The sequence below is a fragment of the Micrasema longulum genome, unplaced genomic scaffold (genome assembly GCF_059751315.1).
Source record: "Micrasema longulum isolate JH-2025_06_02 unplaced genomic scaffold, ASM5975131v1 h1tg001606l, whole genome shotgun sequence".
Classification (NCBI taxonomy): domain Eukaryota; kingdom Metazoa; phylum Arthropoda; class Insecta; order Trichoptera; family Brachycentridae; genus Micrasema; species Micrasema longulum.
In genome coordinates this window covers 17,765-37,460 of record NW_028278787.1, presented here as the reverse complement: position 1 = coordinate 37,460, position 19,696 = coordinate 17,765, and the positions used below count along the sequence as shown (strand labels likewise).

Here is a 19,696-nt window from a genome sequence, read left to right as displayed (position 1 = left end):
GTAATGGTCTGAAATGTTTCCTTAATCGATGTTCATTCCGTGATATTTCTTGTATTTAAAAAATAAATTTATATATTATTATTTGTATAAACATGTTTATTCTGATCTTTCCGGCTGTTAATTTTGATATGTTATTCATTGTTTTTATAAATGTAAATAATATTATTAAGTCAGTATAAATATAATCTTCACCAACAAGCTACAAAAAGTGGCTTGGTGGGATTTTAGTTTTAGTAAAAATATAACAAGTGAAATTTTTTTGAATTGTAAAAATGTATAATTATGCTATTAAATCAAATAATTAATTAACTAATTAACATTCAATAATTCTCAATTAAGAAGTTAAATGTTACGTGAGTTACCACAGCGTGTTTTTTATTTATTTAACAAATTTTCAAAAGGTTTCAGCTCTTTTACTTCACAATCATCAACAGATGAAAGAATTGAAGGAATATAGATGTTGAAATATGGGCAGAATGGTGAATGTTACACAGTGTGTAAAGTGGCCACTTAAACCAGCCAATGACAGGTCATAAGCCCTGTAGATGCCTGGACTTCTATATTGCCTTCTCGAAAAAATTCTTCATCTCTGTTGTAGTCTGTTAATATAAACAGCTCCCCGGGGAGTTGAATCCAGTCCTTGTCTACAAAAATTTGGACAAACTCAAAATATTGTTGAAAATGAAGTAAAGCTGCCATTTCGCGAGAAGACAAGACACAGAACTCGGTGATGCACCGAGCTGTACATTTATATATAAGGAAATACCATTATATTCCAATATTCATTTAAATGTAAGTTAAAAAAACAAACGAGAGAATGCGGGCAACAAAATAAACGGCGCACTAAGCGCAGCAATTGCTAATAAAAATATGTCAATCGAAGCTAAACTGGCAGTGCGCAACGGAGTTTTAGTCCCGACACTTATGTATGGAAGTGAAACATGGAACTGGCAGAGGAAGGATGAAAGCCGAGTGAACGCGGTTGAAATGCGATCTCTTGGACGAATGTGTGGGAAATCAATGTATGACAGCGTTACGAATGATGAAATCAGGCGAGAGTGTAAATCTGAGTCAGGTATAATTGAAAAGATTGAGAAAGGGTCTCCGATATGGTTTAGTCATGTAGAACGAATAGACGACGAAAGAATGGTAAAACAAATATATACAGGGTGTTTATTAAACCCTGTCACATCCGAAACCACGATGATCAGTATGAGCAAAACGACACATTGGCGCATTAAAATAAATTTTAGAACGAATATTTTTTTTTTATTAATATATCAAAAAAAGCAAATGGTGCTTACTTCTGCAGGGGAGAAACGAGGAGGGGGAGGGGGGAGTCTGATACACCACCGACTGCTCGGCAACGCCCCCCTCACTTCTCCCCTGCAGAAGTAAGCAACCTTTTTTTTTTATTTTAAATCTTTGTTCTAAATAAGTATTCTATTATGTCTTCTTGCCCATAGTGATCATCGTGGTTTCGGATATGACAGGGTTTAAAGAACACCCTGTATATCATAGCAAGCAAACTATCATATTGCAATTTAGCTTGGGGAGGTTGCTCTCGTTCAATCCTTGAACCAGTAAAAATAGCACAAAAATGGATCATGAAGATCATTCTCAAAAAACCCTTGAGGTATTCAACGGAAGATCTATTCGCTGAGTTAAAGATATTGGATGTAAGACAATTGTTTGTAAGGTGCCTACTACTTAAATTTTATGATAAATTAAGTGAGGTCAAAAGAACCCAACAGAATATAAACACTCGTTCAGCAACACAAATTAACTGTATTGTCCCATTTGTATCAACCGCCTTTGGTAAAAAGCAGTACAATGTAATTGCTCCAAAAATATTTAATGATTAAAAGACTCAAATTGTAAAACAAATTTTAAAATAAAAATAACTGCACATATAAATAGTGTAGCGAGAGATTTTTTTGAAAAATATGTGTAAATCAATAAACGTAGTACTTTATATAATTGGTACACATATTATTTATATTTTTATGTATTTCATTGCTTTATATTCGTTTTATTATTTATTATACTATATTATTTATGTTTAAGTAACATGTATTCTTGGCACATATATATACTTTATATTTGTATAATAATGATTTTTAATTTCTTACATTTGATTAGCTAGGCATTTATAATAAAGTAGTTTTAGTTTTTCTTTTTTATGTTATTGTTTTATTAGTATAGGACTACTTACGCTCTAAAGATAAAAAATCTCCATCTTAGAACAGGCTGTGCCATGTTAGATGGAGACTATCATAAACAGAGAACACTCCGTTTTTATTTTACATTAATTGGTTTTATATAGATTCCCTGTTATTAAGTATGTATATATTTTTTTGCAATAAATTTATAAACAAATAAATAAATATATTATGTTAGATTGTTCTTAGAATTTCGACACGGAACCTAACCCTATAACTTCCATTATTTTTGTGTTCGTTTTACGCTGGTGTCTCTCAGAACGGAGCCTCGGCGTGAAGCGACGTTTACCTGTATAATAATATTTGGCTGAAAAATCACCTCAAATAAAATTGTATACGTAAACTTACATTCCAACTTAGCCAAAATTACATTATATTTTCTGATTTAAAATTGAGAGTATGATAAACTAAAGAAGTGAGATTTAAGTTGGGATCAGGACTAACTGGGACTGACGATGATTTGTAAGTTTGAAGGCAATTGGATCCAGGCAGAGGGGCCGGCAACGGCAAAAGCACAATTTTCGAATCTAGTGTTTGGGGACCGCCAGATTTCGACAAGTTTTCCTCTGCCTGAATCAAATGCTGACCTAAGAGTAGATTTTCCCAATACAAAAGTCCGATAGGTATCTTGGAATTTATTATACAGTTCAGAAATGTTGATAATCAGTATATAGTTTAATGATAATTAGATATAAGTTAATATGAGGGCATTCATAAATTATAATGTTTGTACTATTTTAAGACCAAATAAAATTTTAAAAATTGAAAAAATAATGATTATATCCGAGGTAAACCTTCGTACTAACTGTCAAACCAGCGGGGAAAGGGCCCATTAAAATCGCGGTTTACGAAATTTTTAATTAAAAATTAACTCGATTATTGACAAGGCGAAACCGATAGGAAGACCATCGCTCTTTAAAATGGTTTCGGGTATGCAAAGGAAGTGTTTTCCGCGTAATATTTCCGTGTCCCTGGCCTGCACCCGAAGCGTAAGACTGATGGCCTTACTTTTATGCAACAGATGATTAAGAAATGCAGTATGATAGCTTAACCTCTCTGCCTACCCACGCGGCTAGTGCTCCCCTCCTTTCCGCACCGCGTCTATTTGTATATGTTGATGATACAAATATTGAAGAGTGTACCTACGTCTTCTATAAATACAACTGGATAGATTTTGCTGTCAAACGTCCGAGTATTTTTGTATTTTGTAATAAAACACGATAAAAATAATCGCAAAACAGAATCAAACACTTTGGCATCAAATCTCAACATACAAAATCTTGATATACTATATATTTATTTATTTATTTTAACGGCTTTTGCCTTTATTTATTTATTTAAACTTTTTGTATATTTAAATACAGTTTACATACATATTCATAAGGGCGGGCATATTGCCTCTAGGCAATTTCTTCCTACCTACCCAAACCGTTCAATTTGAGAAAATCAGTGGTATATGAACATATTGTTGGTAGAAATGAAGAACATTTTAAGTTGAGAGGTGAAAAGGCTATTAAAAAATGAAGAAGAACATTTTGAAGAAGGTAATATTTACAATCGGGTTGTGGTCCTGTGGCTAGTGTCTCGGACTCACGGACCAAAGGTCCGTGGTTCGAATCCTACTCTACCCCAACTTGATTCCCATTTTCTAATAGTGAGTTATTTACAACTCGTTGAAAATGGCCCTCAAAATGAAATATTTGGGTAAATCATAAGAACGCAAATATTTCTTTTTTCTAAAAAAAAAAAAATAAATTTAATTCTAGGCATCTACAGGGATTATGACCTATCATAGGCTGGTTTAAGTGGTTACTTTTCACACTGTGTAACATTCCCCATTCTGCCCATATTTGAACATCTATATTCCTTCGATTCGTTTATCTGTTGGTGTTTGTGAAGTTAAAGAGCTAAAACTTTATTTATGTGGGTGAGATTCACCTAATTGAATTATTTCACCTACATACTAGGCAACGCCTGAAAACGTAATTTTTTCAATTTCTATACTTCTTCATGCAATATGGACCAGATCTTGTCTTGTGGTTTAATTATTAATTATATTTTTGTTCTAGCTTTAGTTGTATTTTAATTTAAACTGTACGTGTAAGTATTATAAAGAAATGTATATACAACTGTTAAATGAACTCAATGAATCCGTAAATAAATAAATAATAAATTGAAACTTGTTTCGTTTTCTGAATAACAATGACGAATGATAATTTAAAAAATTTATACATGAATATATCTTAATTTATAAAAAGACATTGATACGAAAATATAACGTTCTTTAAATGAATTCAATATGTTTCTTTTTTGGGTGATACCATGTGTGTTGGATTTGTTCCGACGTTTCGGCTACCATTGCAGGAGCCATCTTCAGGGTAATCTGAGTGTTTTGTAGACAAAAAATGTGTGTTAAGTACTAGTAATTTGTACCGTGTCGCAGTCGGCAGTAGGCATATTTCTATTCATTTTTGTAGTATGTAGTGCTGGGAACCATGTAGAGTTAAATTTTAGCCCGTCGTCTTTGTTAATGTTATTTGGGTGTCTGTATAATTTCAATTGCCTCTTTTATTATTCGTGCACTGTACTTACTGGGTTTATGCGTGTAAACTTGGGCATCCTGACAAATCTGCAATAGCGGAACACTTTATAGACACCGGACATATTTTTCGCCTTTGAACCGAAAAGTTATATTTCTTACCATGTAACAAATATGATCAAGATACACTGCGATTGGTGTACCAATGCAGTGCCCAATGCACCATTAGGTGCGAAAAGGAAATGATGATGATAATGAATTAAATAAATATAAAATTGTGTTATAATTAAAAGAAATAAAATATTTTCAAAAGTTCAATAATACTTTTAAGCAAAAACGAGAATCAAATAATAATTATTTAAATAAAAAATCAGTAACTGTTCGTTTAAAATTAAATTAAATTATGTAATATCTAATTTGTAAAAACGTTTTCAAGTATCCATAATAATTCAGAACAAAATATTATGTCATAAACAATGATTTATAAATATCAACAGTTATTTAAAACAAAATATAATTAAGTATACAATAATAATGATTAAAAACAATAAAAAGTAGATTTATAAGAAATAAAAATGACAATAGCAACACAAATGTAAACCTGACATGTTTTCTTTAAATTTAAATTAAATTAAAATAATAAAAAAATAGACAAATACTGATCACGAAGAACCTGTGTCCGAGCGAATGAGGAATACAAATTTACCACTGACGATGCTTGCGGGGAGGATGTTGGTCTGTTGAACAGCCTACCGAGAGAGGTGAATCTTTTCCACGCTGGGATTGCTAGCTTTAGACTCTTCCACTCTAACTATGTATCATAATGTGCATTAGGGACTTGTTCGTCATTCTGCCTATGTTTAAACACACACATTTCCCTAACTCTTCCATCTGTTGTTCCATTTGTAAAGTAAAAAAGCTGAAACCTTTATTATGTGGGTGAAATTCATCCGGCTGAACCATTCCACCTACTAGGCAACGCTTGAAAATAATTTTTCAATTTTTATATTTATTTCGAGTAATATTTTCTCATTCATTCATATGTTACGCAGTGTGAAAAGTGGCGACTTAAACCAGCCAATGACAGGTCACAAGCCCTGTGAATGCCTAGACTTCCAGATCCCTTCTCTAAAATGTTTTCCCTCTCTATTGCAACAAATTTAGTTTAAATACAGGGTGTTCTTTAAACCCTGTCACATCCGAAACCACGATGATCAGTATGGGCAAGAAGACATATTAGCATATTTAAAACAATATTTAGAACACAGAATTTTTTTTAAAATAAAATATTTAAAAAAACAAATGGTTGCTTACTTCTGCAGGGGAGAAGCGAGGGGGCGTGGCCATGTGGTTGACGGTGTATCAGACTCCCCTCTCCCCTCTCCTCGCTTCACCCTTGCAGAAGTAAGCAACCATTTGTTTTTTTAATATTTTATTTTTGAAAATTTTATTCGTTCTAAAAATTTATTTTAATGTGCCAATATGTCTTCTTGGTCATACTGATCATTGTGGTTTCGGATGTGACAGGGTTTAAAGAACACCCTGTATAAACAACTCTCAAAGAAGGAAATCCAGCCTGTCTACAAATATTTTGACATACTCAAAACATTTACATTATAATAAGTATCAATAAAAATAAATTACACACAATTTTAACATATTTTCGAACTTATTTTTTTTTTTTTTAATTTTTAGCCTATCCAAATGTTTGTATACAATACCAGGATTCAACCCCCTGGGTTCCGATTACAAATCTTCAACTTTATCTGTAAGGTAAAATTAAGTTTTTTTCTTTTAAATATGTTCAATTATAGGTTACCGATGAAGATTCTTTAAATTTTCATGCAAACATACTCATTTTCGTACACAAATATTAATTTTTCTTTATAGACAGTCAAAGATAGCTCTGTTAACTTGCAATTGTAATCGGGACCCTGAGAGTTACTGATATTAATACATTACAAAAGAGGTAAAGAACATTTATAGAAGTCTAGGCATTTACAGGGCTTATGACCTTCATGAACCTTATGTTCACAATTCTGAATAACTCTTCTGTTGATCACAGTCCAAAATATCACAAATACTAGTTTGCTTAGGCGGAAAAAAAACTAATGCCACATCAGTGAATTTAAAATAAATCTCTAGGTAACCATTTTTTTTTTAAATTTAATGTTTTACTTTAGAAAAAAAAATATTGTTTTTTAATGCAAAATGAGCTGATTGTATATTTTGTTCATTTATTAGTAATTCCGATGTAAACAATTGCTTTGGTTTATTAAAGTGAAAAGTGTTTATTTTAAACTAAATAAAACACAAAAATAATATCTAAGCTAGTGTTTAAAATGTAATAAATTGGCATCGCTCGAACAAACTGATCTAAGGCGTGGATGGTTGGGAAATTCATAAAAGTGGAAATATCTCGAAAACTAAGGCACTTTTACTAAGGTCGTGTTTGCATTTTTGGTGAGTCGTGAGCTGGCCTAACACCCCTTAAAAGGAATACCTTGTTTTATGGAACACCCTGTATACTATTAAGCGTGTTGTTCAAATATTTATTGAAATATGTGTTTATGTGAAAGAAAAAATTAAAATTTTTGCTTTTATTTAATAATGAACATGCTTCCACTTTCCAATTTGTTGTATCCCAACTCAACACAGGGCTTATAGATTTAGGTAGACATTTTTTTCGTAAAATATATATGTTTGCATGAATAAATAAATAAAAAAATAATAATAATGGAATGATGATGTTGATGAAATATAAATAATACCTAATTAGAGGACTTGATTTTTGCGTTTCAACAGCTCTAAACTTTATAATTTTATGGTGAAAATACCCAATGTTATCATGTTAAATGATATTTAGTTTATTGGTAGCGTTATTTTGAGTCATAAATATTATTCATGTCATCATTTATTGCTTATTTTATTATAAATCGTATCGGGGTTAATCGTCATCCACTAAGAATGCAAAGGTAACATAACATTCTAAACACCTGTACACAACTAACAATTATTTCATCGCATCGCGTTGTTACCATGAAACACAGATTTCATTGCTTTTATAGTCAGAACAACGCATTTTGATTTTCATATACTTTTCATATTTTTATCGTTATTTGATAAATAAATCATTCAAAACAATTAAAAAGGCCGTAAAAAAAAAAATATGTTGCCATTGTTCGGATTCACAAAATGCAGCGAGTCAGCCACTTGTCAAAACATTATTAATTTGTTGTTATTTTAGGCTATAGAATAGACAAAAATCCAACGAAAGATGGGTTAGTACTTTTTGTTGTCTTCGCGAAATTAATTTTTTCGAAAAATTCCCAGTTGTCGTTGTTTTTTAGGGCATACAAAATTTGAATTTCGAAATTGGTTCGTACTTTTTTGTTATTATTTAAGGTTGTAAAACGCATAAAATACAATTTTGGAAAAGTTACCACTTTTTATTTTTATTTAAGGCTGTGAAATAATCACAAAAACCAAATTTATTAAATTTCGTACTTTTTGTTGTTATTTATGGGCGTATTTTTTCAAAACGAGTTCTTTATTTATTTTTTTCATTGAGTTATTTCACTAAAAATATGATTCTATAGACCAACATTTAAATCTACGGGTGATATTTCTTTCGTGTTGATATTTAAGTGTGTAAGATACACAAAAATCCAATTTTGAAATAAGTTCATCCTTTTTATTATTTTCCGAGGGTGTTGAACTCGTAAAATTTTCATTTTCTCTGAAATTGCTTCTTTTTGTTGTTATTTGTGGCAGTAAAAAGCCCTTCGGGGGGCTGAATAGCTGTTGAATGCTGGGTGTCGGGTGTCGGGCACGGGATCGGGGCACTGGGGTACTTACTCCTCGGACCTCTGCGACGCGTTGTCCTTATCTTTGTGAGCCTGTCCAGAGCTGCAAGAGTTGCCCATGGCGGCCTTCACATCCTTCGGACGGCGGCGGCGGGGCTCCGGGCGGCCCCCGGCCAACGCGCTGTCAACACGACTGAATTATTACCGATTCCGCGTATTTTTAGGCGGCACATCCACTGTATTCACTTATCACCGAGCCCCGCGGTACATTTAACCCGAGTTAACGACCGCTCGGCGGTGCTCGCGGGGCGAGTACGCTACCAAATATCGGCGCAATGAGTGTCAGGAATGAGGAATGCGGAGTACGCGCGCGGATGCTCGCTCCGTTCGAGAGACGGGAGATCTGACATCTAAATATACACTACATGGCACGAGTGATGGGCGCAAATAATCGATGCGGCCGCTCGCGGGAGTCCGCCGCGGCGGGCGGCGGTGGCGCTGCGGCGCGCCGCGCACGCGCACCGCGCCCGCCGTCGCCGCACGTCGCACGCTACCGTACGACGGCGCGACCGCCGACCGCCGACCGAACACCGCAATTTCGGTAATCTGTCGTCAATTTACTAAAAATCTTCGCATAAAGGCTCGTTCGAAAAGTAAATGCATCGAGGTGAACTGATATGGAAAAAATTATATCTAGGCATTTACAGGGTTAATAAACTGTCATCGGCTGGTTCCAGTGATAACACGCGACAAAAAATTATTCAATTCTTCCAACTGTTGACTTCGGGACGGTCTGTGGTCCCGTAGGTAATGTCGCGGACTCCGGATCCGGAGGTCCGAGGTTCGAAATCCTGCTCGACCACAACTTGTTTTCCATTGTCTGACGCGGTTTTTTTTATGACTAAAAGAAAATGGCTCCAAAATTTATATATTCGGGTTAATGATAGGTCAGTTCGCCTCGTGGTGTAATGGTCAGCGCGACATGAAATATTATATTTATTTTAATATGACTGGCACCTGAATCGAAAGACTGATCATCTTATCTTCGTGTAACAAAAATGATCAAGATATGCTGCGATTAAAGTACCGACGTAGTGCCCTATGCATCATAAGGTGCAGAAAGGGGATGAAGAAGAAATCAGAAGTTTTTATTTCAAATTAACGGATAAAAGAATCGAAGAAATGCGGAGGAAATAATTTTTTTTTTTTTTTTAGGTGACCAGCTTAAATTTTCCTATTTACACAAAAATTAAATGTTTATAAATTGCTGAATTTCAAATTTGGTCAAGTCCCTCGCTGTTCTACTTCAATATAGAAACTTCAGAAACTAAAAATTACATTGACTCAATTTTAACCAAAGTGGACATGACCATTTTTGAAGATTACCTCCTGATTTACATTATATATTTTTTAATCTAACTCTTAATTTATTGCTATAATTAATCGATTATTTAAAGCTAGATAAACTGGCGATAAAGAATAAAAATAAGTGACTAGGTACTTTTTCTAACATGGATTTGACCACAGTGTTTAAGACGATACGGTTCTAGTTCCTATAATAAACAATTTATTTTAAAATAAAAATTATCTATAATGTGTAAAAAAGGTAATAGCTCTAGTGTTATAATCCAGAGAAAAAATACGGGAATACGTTTGTGTAAGAAAAATTCAGACCGCGTTCTAGATCTTGGTTTTCAAAAAGCACATTTCAACAAATTAAACTGTTTTTTCACCCTCTTGTAATATTTTTTATGTTTGGAGATTGGAGTTTTGCAAGTTAGTCAGACGACACGATGACCGCGTTCATAATACATCATCATCATTCCCTTTCCGCACCTAATGGTGCATGGGGCATTGCATTTGTACACCAATCGCAGCGTAACTTGATCATTTTTGTCACATTTATTTTTCATTTAAGAAGGTAAACATGAACAGAAAATATTAAAGGAAAAATAATGAAACCCACTAAACCGCGAAACCGGCTTGTCAGCGTGAAGGTAAGATGATCAGTCTTACGCTTCAGGTACCAGTCCGGGGACTGTGAAATATTCCAGGGTGAGAACTCCCTTTTAAATCAATATTTCATATCAACCGTGCCGTGAATCGAACCCGAGAGCATGGTAGTCAAATGCGCTGACCATTACACCAAGGGGTCGAAGAAATATACGACGTTTATTGGAGAAATATACGACGACATTGGACTATTCCATAAAAATAAAACAGACGTATTAACAACCAATGATATAAACGAAGACCTTACTATTTGGACTAAATGGACAAACACAAACTTACTTACACTTAATAAAAAAAAAATGTTATATTATCCATTTTGAATCAAGAAAAAAAATGATTCTAAAAAAATTAAAAAAAATAGATTCTCGCATAAATAATGAACGTGGCGACATTATCGAGTCTTTTTTTTTAAATTCAAAAACTTTGTTCCAAAAAAGCAAAAAAAAATAAATGTATGAAGCCTATGTAAAAACTGAATTATGTTATATGCAACTACTATGGGGAACAGGAAATCAAAATGCCATAAACAGAATACAAAGACACCAAAGTAAAATATTAAAGTTAGTATATGACCTACCCTATCTAACAGCAACTAAAGAACTTTTTAAACAAACTAAACAATTAAATGTAATTTATTATATAAATAAAACACGAGTGATACTTTAATCCACAAATTTGGAATATCCAGTGACCGGTTTCATCGCTTTCGCGACATCTTCGAGACTGGTCGATGTAGCTGAACTCAATTTATTCATGAATTAGCCACTGATGTAATTGTAGACGAAGAATTAAAACCTGAAAAAAACTGTAGTAAACATGAACACAATACGTGTTACGGACGTCGTATAGACTCAGCAGCCCTTCCTGGGGCCTCTTGAATAACTAGTGTAGAAACCTCGGTATATGTAAACATGAAATGCTGCCTCCCTAATAAAGACTTTAATTTGTTACCTTCGGGAGTGGCTTTCGTTATACCGAGGCCTATAGAATTAGGATGTTAAGAAAACTATAAATATATTGCATTGCCTGGTTGTTTTAAATTAATAATATTTTCTCTGTACATGTTTCTTACCGCGCGGATGGCGGGGGGAGGTAGCCTTAAACGTGGCGAGAGAGAGATAGACAGAGCGGGCGACAGCGCGCTATCTCTCTCGCGACAGGATTGGTCGGCCTACCCCCGCCTGCCATTGGCCGGCCTATGTCGGCCGCGCGGATTTGTTATGTATAAAAGGAAGCAGCGCAAAAAATAAATCAGTGTCAACCTATTACTCGTGTTATAATCATCTCCCGCTCTACTCTCCGCCGACACCGACTACGCTACAAGACCTTCGCCTGCCCTTGGATTCGACTTCTGGACTTCTCACCGGATCCCGACCGCTGCGCTCTCTTGGAATTAAAGGTCCTTTTCAGGACTACTAGTCAAATCGGCTTTTCGCTGCAGTGAACCGGTGCCAGAGAAATTAAGTGTGTGCTTCGTTCTTCGGTTTCCGCTGCCTTACAAACAGCGGAAGGGACGACCTATTGAAGAGTGGTGTACCCGCTAACTCGTCGGTAGCGCGTCAGCTACAATGCGAGAATACCAGAAAAATATCATATACAACCTTTTAAAACGAGAAAAGGACAATCGAGACTAATAAACCATGGACTGAAATTATACAATAAACTACCAGACAAAACTAAAGAAAAGAATCAGACAACTTTTACAAAAGATGTTAAAAATATTATTATTAACAGTAGAATGTGAATTTTAAAAGTAAAAATATTTTGTTAAATGTATGTAACCCGTAAGGGTTTATCAATGAAAAATTTAAATGAAAAATACGACGTTTATATAATAGTATAAATAGGTGGTATTTTTCTCGCTTATAATAACTTCAATGAAATTTTCTATCAAAGTAAAGGTGCAATTATTTGACGTTTGGAAATAGTACCGATTACAATATAGGAAGTTAACATTTATCTTAAGTTTTATCTACAAAGTAAAATTAAGTTATCTGTATGAAAATCAGAAAGTGCATACATTTTTTTCTTCCAAACATGTTTAATTATAGGTTACTTGAAATCTTCATGCAAATATACTTATTTTCGTACACAAATATTGGTTTTTCTTAATACAGTCGAAAAAAATGTGCCCGCCTCAACACGGATTTTCTAGCCAGTCGAGGCAAGTTCACAGGCATGGGTCGTTCCTGATTGTGTCGCTATAAACTGTGTCTTTGTCGCTAATAAATGTATTTACAATGTTATTAATAAATAAATGTAATCAGAGCCATGGAATCTAATTGGATTATCATGAGACCCATCCTTACAAAGAGTTACGGTATGAAGCATTTTTGATGACATTTTTCTAATCATTTCGGAATGACGAAGAAAAAATCTTTATTTTAGTCTTACTCGCGCATCAACATTCTTTCAGGAACTATAAAATCCAGGATTCAAAACTGCAGTAACTAGATTTTCAGTTCATGATTATCTTTAATTTTATTTAATTTATCTTTTAAATTTAAGTATTAATCCTCATATGAGAAGTAAATGAATCTCTTGGTTTTTTTTCCATTCTTTTGATACGCATATAGTGCTGACATGCATAATATTGAAACTACAACAAAAATAAAAATATGTTCTTTTACCGCGTTTTTCTCAAAAACGTGTCTTTATCTTTTGTATATTTATGAAACCTATTTATACTTTATATTTCTAGTATATTAAAAAGTATAATACAAATTAAATACATTATGTTTCCAGGAGTCGCTACAACTCAATTAGAGATTGAAGCAAAACTAACATTTTATTTCAAAGTACATCATTCAGAACAGCAAAGAAACGAAGCAAGTTAGACATCCTTACAACAAAATATGAACTTGAAAAGTTTCTTACATAAACAAAATAAATAAATATTTAAAAACGCTTTCAAGTATGAAGAAAGTGGCAAATCTAGGACTAAGGGAGAAAGGGTCATTAACATCACATGCTACGCAGACGATGCAACCCTCGGAGTAATAATTCGCTAGAGAAGCCATTCAGCTCTCCATAGCATAGAACAAAAGCGTTCCAATTTTTTTATTTGGTTTTTAGTTTAACAACAAACGTGTAACGGGCGGTTACCTACGGCCAGTCGTATTGCTGTAAGCTGTACCTTACTTCGTGGTTGATAAATAATCATAAAATGGGGTGACTCTATAGGCCAGTGGCGTGTTATTACTCTAAGTTGCAACCATAATGACAGAATCAGAAGATGATTTACAACGCACATTACACAAGTTTCATCTAGCCTCTCAGGGCCCCGATTACAATGGGAAGTTAACATTTATAATCAATTTTATCTACAAAGTAAAATTAAATTTACTGTATGAAACGCAGAATATACATACATTTTTTTTTCTACACAGTCGTGTTTAATTGAACGTAATTATGCAGAAAGCAGCCAATCCACAACTTTGAAAAAATGAGATGTTAGTGTTATCGGGCGCAGTAAGGCCAATTCTATTTTATTCAATTCCGTTTTCAAACAAAAAACTGTATCAATCACCTTCTGAAAATGATGCCGATCACAAAAACGGCATTTCTCAATTTGCATAAAACACCCACAGCACTAGAAAAATCTTAGGGTACTTGAAAAATCATTAAAGCTGGTCAAATACACAATTAGATTCTTGTTTTTAATGTTAAAAAAACTAATGTATTAATGTTTATCATTTGTCAGAGTCAAAAACATTCAAAATGTTGTGTAGATTTGATTAGTCACTCTTTTCACAAAAGTGCTATTATCTCAGTTTCACTTTCCTATGGCTGGCTGATTTCTGCATAACTACGTTTAATTATAGGTTGCCGATGAAGATATTTTAAATGTTCTGCAAATGTACTCATTTTCGTACAAAAATATCGATTTTTATTTAGAGAGTCGAAGATAACTATTAACTTCCCATTGTAATCGGGGCCCTGATACCAAACATGAGCTGAGGCTGTGTCAGTTAGTCAGTTGGGTTGTTGGGTTGTTGGGTACATCGGTAATACTTATTTTACATCGAGAAATATTATATGTTAGGTAAGTTTTAGTATATATATTTATATATTATTATTATTTGTAGTCACTGTTTTAGTTTTGTCCGATAGGTCATTGGTTGTTATATGTTTTCAGTCTGTTAGCGTTGTTAGTCGGGATTGACCAATTTTTGTTTTCGCATTTTTTTCGCAGTCTTCCTAAATTATCAAATCAAACTGATACAGAAACGCATTAATCTGCATTTAATAACCTAGGTAATACTTTGTCGGCCTCGTGGTGTAATGGTCAGCGCGTTAGCCTGCCATGCAAGAGGTCTCGGGTTCGATTCCCGACATGGTTGATGTGAAATATTTATTTAAATGGGTGTTTTCACTCTAGAATATTTCATAGTCCCTGGACTGGTACCTGAAGCGTAAGACTGATCATCCTACCTTCATGTAACAAAAAATGATCAAGATACGCTGCGATTGGTGTACCAATTCAGTGCCCTATGCACCATTAGTTGCGGAAAGGGAACGATGATGATGATAATAACCTAGGTACTTTTAGTTTTTTTCATAATGGTTAATTCAATATCGGTAAAGAACTATTTAAAATTTTGAACACAAAAAATCTCCATCTTAGAACAGGCTGAGCCATGTTGGGTGGCGACTGGCGGTATTTGGCTGGTATTCCAAGCGCTCTCGCGGCCAAATTATCTCGTGTTTACATACTAAATGCACGAGAAAAAATGTTTTCTAATAAGATTCCGCGCTAATAAATATGTATATATAAATAAGTCCAGGGACTTACATTTTAAATATATTAAATCGTTTTAAAAAAAGAACGTCGCTTTTTTCAATTTATTCAAATGTCACTTTCAGTGTCATTTATTTTAACTCTTCATTAAAATTCAAAATGCCGAGATGCTTATTGACTCGTAGAAAGTATTCTGCATCTCAAATCAATTTAAATAATAGAATCTTTGAAACCAGAGGAAAGAAATGTAAGACTTTTCCGTATTTATAATTAATTATTAAAATTTTGCTACTGGCAATCTATAGTGAACAAAAATTCGCACGGTGTACAAAATATGACAAGAGTTTCATAGCTCAATAGTCGATACATTATTCAAAAATTTGCTTTCAAAATACCTCTGTTCACTGTGCGTATTCTTAAAAATAATTATCCGTTTTGCGAACAGGGACACTAACTTTTTAATAACATTTCAGGTGTAAATTTAAGTGACTTATCAATGAAACAGAATAAACTGCACAATTTTCCGTTACTAAGCGTTCGCGACACGTTACAATCCAGTAAAATATCTTTCGGTTTACGGTTCAATATGAATTTATTGACGAAAACCGATTGCACGCCGACGTTTCGGGCCGACAACGATAATTATAACTTCGCGGCCGATTCTAACCACCAAGATGACAATAATTTCTTCAGCGAATTAAATTATACAGTATTCAACTTGAGCGATGTATCGCAGCAATACAATCTTCGGTCTAATATATCGAGGAAACGAAGAATTTACAACGTCAAAAAAAATTCAAGTTACGCACAAGGGTCACTCGAACAGCTGTCAGATTCGAATCAGAAAGAAAATGGACGCTTGGCGCGCCGTTCGAAAAGTTTCCTGATAGCAACACCGACAGGTGAAAAGAGTACGTTCGAAGAACAAGGACGATCAAGTCGTGGCAAGAAAATGATCAATCGTTTATTATTACACCGTTGCTGTATTTGTGAGAAAACATTCGATCGTCTTTGGGTTCTAAAAGGACATATGAGGCTTCATACAGGAGAACGACCATTTGTGTGCCCTCTTGCAACTTGTAAAAAAAGTTTTGCCGATAGGTTTGTTAAATGCATCATTACCATAATCATAATTATAATCACGCTACTGTCAATATTTTAGGCATGATCAAATATTTGTAGAGATAAAATAATCATTAATGAAGATGGTAATCCAGAAAAGAAATCTTCTAATTTACAGAGACCCTATTAGATATTATTACATGTTCAAAAATTTAATTATTTTTTTTACTTGACATTAGCAGGTATAAGTTCTTTCGGGATTTGTCTGGTTTTACTTGGAATTATATTTTTGATTAAACTTTCATAATTTGGATGATACGGTTTTATAATTGCCTGCCTATTGTGACGAAGCAGAAATGTTATTACAGCAGTCGAGAGACCATATCCGCATAAATTTGTTGTTTTTAGCAAAACTTTCGTAAACAATACTATAAATATTTATTTTACTATTTCAACCATCCCAATACTGCACAGTATTTCAAATGTGTCTAATATTTTTAATACTTACTAGGAATTTAATATTCTACCACAACTTTGTGACTTCCTTGTTCTATTGTTTATAAATGTATTCCTTTGGTGTATATATTTTTAGTATTTGAATTCACAGTAAATGATTATAAAACCAAAACATCCGAGTGCCCGCAGGTCTAATCTACGCGCTCACCAGCGCGCCCGCTCCCATCACTCCTGGACCTGGAGCTGCCCACGCTGCGCCAAGCCCTTCAGTCAGCTGCGCTACTTGCGCCGCCACCAGCCGAGAGCCTGTCGCAAGCTCACAGCGCAAACTGACCGACACACTGCCCAAGGAAATTCAGAGAAGCAGCTCAGCGCTGGATAAGCGCAAATTCTTTTAGTTTTAACCCTTGTGTGACCTATGATGTCACATGAGTCTACATAAAATACAAAACTTGTTATTATATTAATATGTTTGAAAACACAATAAATAATAAGTAACTCAAGTATTAAATAGTATACTTGTGTATTTATTAAATTGTGACATAAAGTGTCAAAAAAATTAAACCACTCACGTAAAGTTGAAAAAAATCACATGCGTCATTGTTCTACAATCCCGGCGATTTGACCTGAACACAGAAGTTATGTCTCTTAATTTTAACAAATAGTGAAGTTGTAATTTCCTATAACAGGCCTAAATAATTCTTTTCTTATGATTATTTTTACAAATTATGGAAAATAAATTCATTTATATGCATCATTCTCCTCACTCCTGAGAGACGTGACCATTCTTCCTCTTTGTCTTCCTATCCTCCACCTCTTCCGACACACTGCCATCCGCATCGATGATGTTCCTGTGGCAGCCTTGATTTGGTCACTCTATCTAGTGGGGATCTTCCTCTCCCTTTACTACCTTTGACCCCTCCTGCGACCGTTCATTTTTCAAGACCGCTTTCGTCTTTTCGACGTTACAGTACTGTTTCCAGAGGGATTTTTAGCACAGTTTTTTAAGAGTTGAATCAGCACTCGAGCTTTTTGGGTTAGGTTATTTTCAAACGAATTTGACATTTGTTTGAAAATACCCTAACAAGGCGAAACAATTGTCACGAAATTTTTGTTTTTATATTTGTAAAGTTCAGTAGACTCAAATCAGTAGTTGATTTCTTATATTATTAGTTTAAATATGGAGTTCTACAAAATGAACACCAAATCAATCAATGAAATATTTATTTAAAACAGCGTTTTAGCACTAGAATATTTCATACTCTTTGGACTGGCATGACAGATTGAACATCTTTCCTTCATGTTTCAAAAATGATCAAAATATGCTGCGATTGGTATACCAATGCAGTGCCCTATGCGCCATTAAGTGCAGAAAGGGAATGATGTGATGATATGAGATACTTAAAAAAACAAACCAGATCAAAATACACCAATAAGAACATCAAGTTTCCACCGAGCTGTGCTTTATTTCTTTAGAACACCCCCATGTGGAAGTTATGAACTAGATTTCTACACAATTACAGTGAAACCTCTGTACTGCTGTCATAAGCAAAATAATAGTTTTTTTACAAAAATCACAAATGAAATCGGAACCCTATCATATGAGCTAATGTTCTGGGGAGAAATTTCAAACCATTTAGTATAATATGGCCATGAACAGTAAAAAAATATATATTCTTCAACTATAGTTGTATTTTATATTATAATGTGCAACTGTGTGACCAATATTCAAAAGTTGATATAATTTTAATAATATGTATTACATTTACATTTTTAGTAATATTATAAGTTCTGTCTCATTGATTATTTTATGTTGTTTGTGTCTATCATTATGGGGGGTTATTTTGGACGGCCACAATTAAGTAGCTCCAGACCACGCTGTCCAGACGGGTTGGTATGGGAGATTTTTCGGATCTCCTTCCTCATGTGCTACGGGGATTTAAGTCCGAGCCAATGTTACGGTTATCCCGCCGATTTTCGGTCGTCAGAGCCTCGTCAGTTATCTAGCAGGGGGGACCACAAGCAGGTGAGGTCGACATTCGGGTTGGCCAGGTGTTCTTTCGCCAACGGCCTTCCCTTATTTTATGTTATGTATACTTTTTGTGACAAAATTTACAATAACAATATTATGTGGAAGCCTCTAATTGGGCTTATGATATGTATTTTTAATATAATTGTATCTTATAAATTTATAAATGTCTGTTGGCTTTCCAATGAAATAAAATAAAATAAACTATGTACTAGAACATAATATAAAAATAATGTAAATGAATGCCTCGACACGGGTTATGCCCAGTGAGGTGTTCATATAGAAAATAAAATATATAATGTTTTATGTGAAATAAATAAATTCAATATTTGTCTTATTTTACGTATTCTTCATTCCCACCGCCGGCACTGACACATTGGATGACATAGACAACAGACACAAAATTCCTCGTTAAATGGAGTGGTATTAATCATCTGCCAAACGGAGCCAGCTTTCAGAATTGGAATAACTATCGACTTTTTTGTTTTAATTGATGGCAACTCCTGTTCTTAACATTCACCTTCCCCCTCTTGCACTTCTACCACTGTGGAAATCTATTCAGTACAACAAAGAGCCGGAAACAGATTACACAATAAGGAAGTTTAGTGGTTTTTTTTATTTGTTAATAGACTATCAAACCAAGTCAAAATTTTTATAAAGATATTTTTATGTATCGTATTCTCATCGCTATGATTTTTTGAAGTTTTGTAATTTTGAAATTACTCCGCCCGTGACGTCACTACTTCTCATCGATGAGTTGTTCTGACATTCGGAAGTAGAACCCCATAGCTGACAAAATATAATAAACGTAAAAAAAAAAGTCATTGA

The 19,696-nt window shown here is 34.1% G+C and overlaps 2 protein-coding genes across 2 annotated transcripts in view; one reads left to right on the top strand and one right to left on the bottom strand.

The window, feature by feature from the left end:
* Positions 1–8,808, bottom strand: part of LOC148274682 (NACHT domain- and WD repeat-containing protein 1) — a 63,143-nt gene extending 54,335 nt beyond the window's left edge. Inside the window, exon 1 of the mRNA XM_088236776.1 lies at positions 8,620–8,808. Within this exon, the coding sequence (XP_088092902.1) occupies positions 8,620–8,687 (68 nt within the window). The 5' untranslated portion in view covers positions 8,688–8,808. The remainder of the gene's footprint in view (positions 1–8,619) is intronic.
* Positions 8,809–15,458: 6,650 nt separating this feature from the next.
* Positions 15,459–19,313, top strand: LOC148274681 (uncharacterized). The gene is made up of 3 exons (XM_088236779.1): positions 15,459–15,568; positions 15,795–16,422; positions 17,029–19,313. The coding sequence occupies exons 1-3, from the start codon at positions 15,481–15,483 to the stop codon at positions 17,219–17,221; spliced, it is 909 nt and encodes a 302-aa protein (XP_088092905.1). The 5' UTR covers positions 15,459–15,480; the 3' UTR covers positions 17,222–19,313.
* Positions 19,314–19,696: the final 383 nt, after the last annotated feature.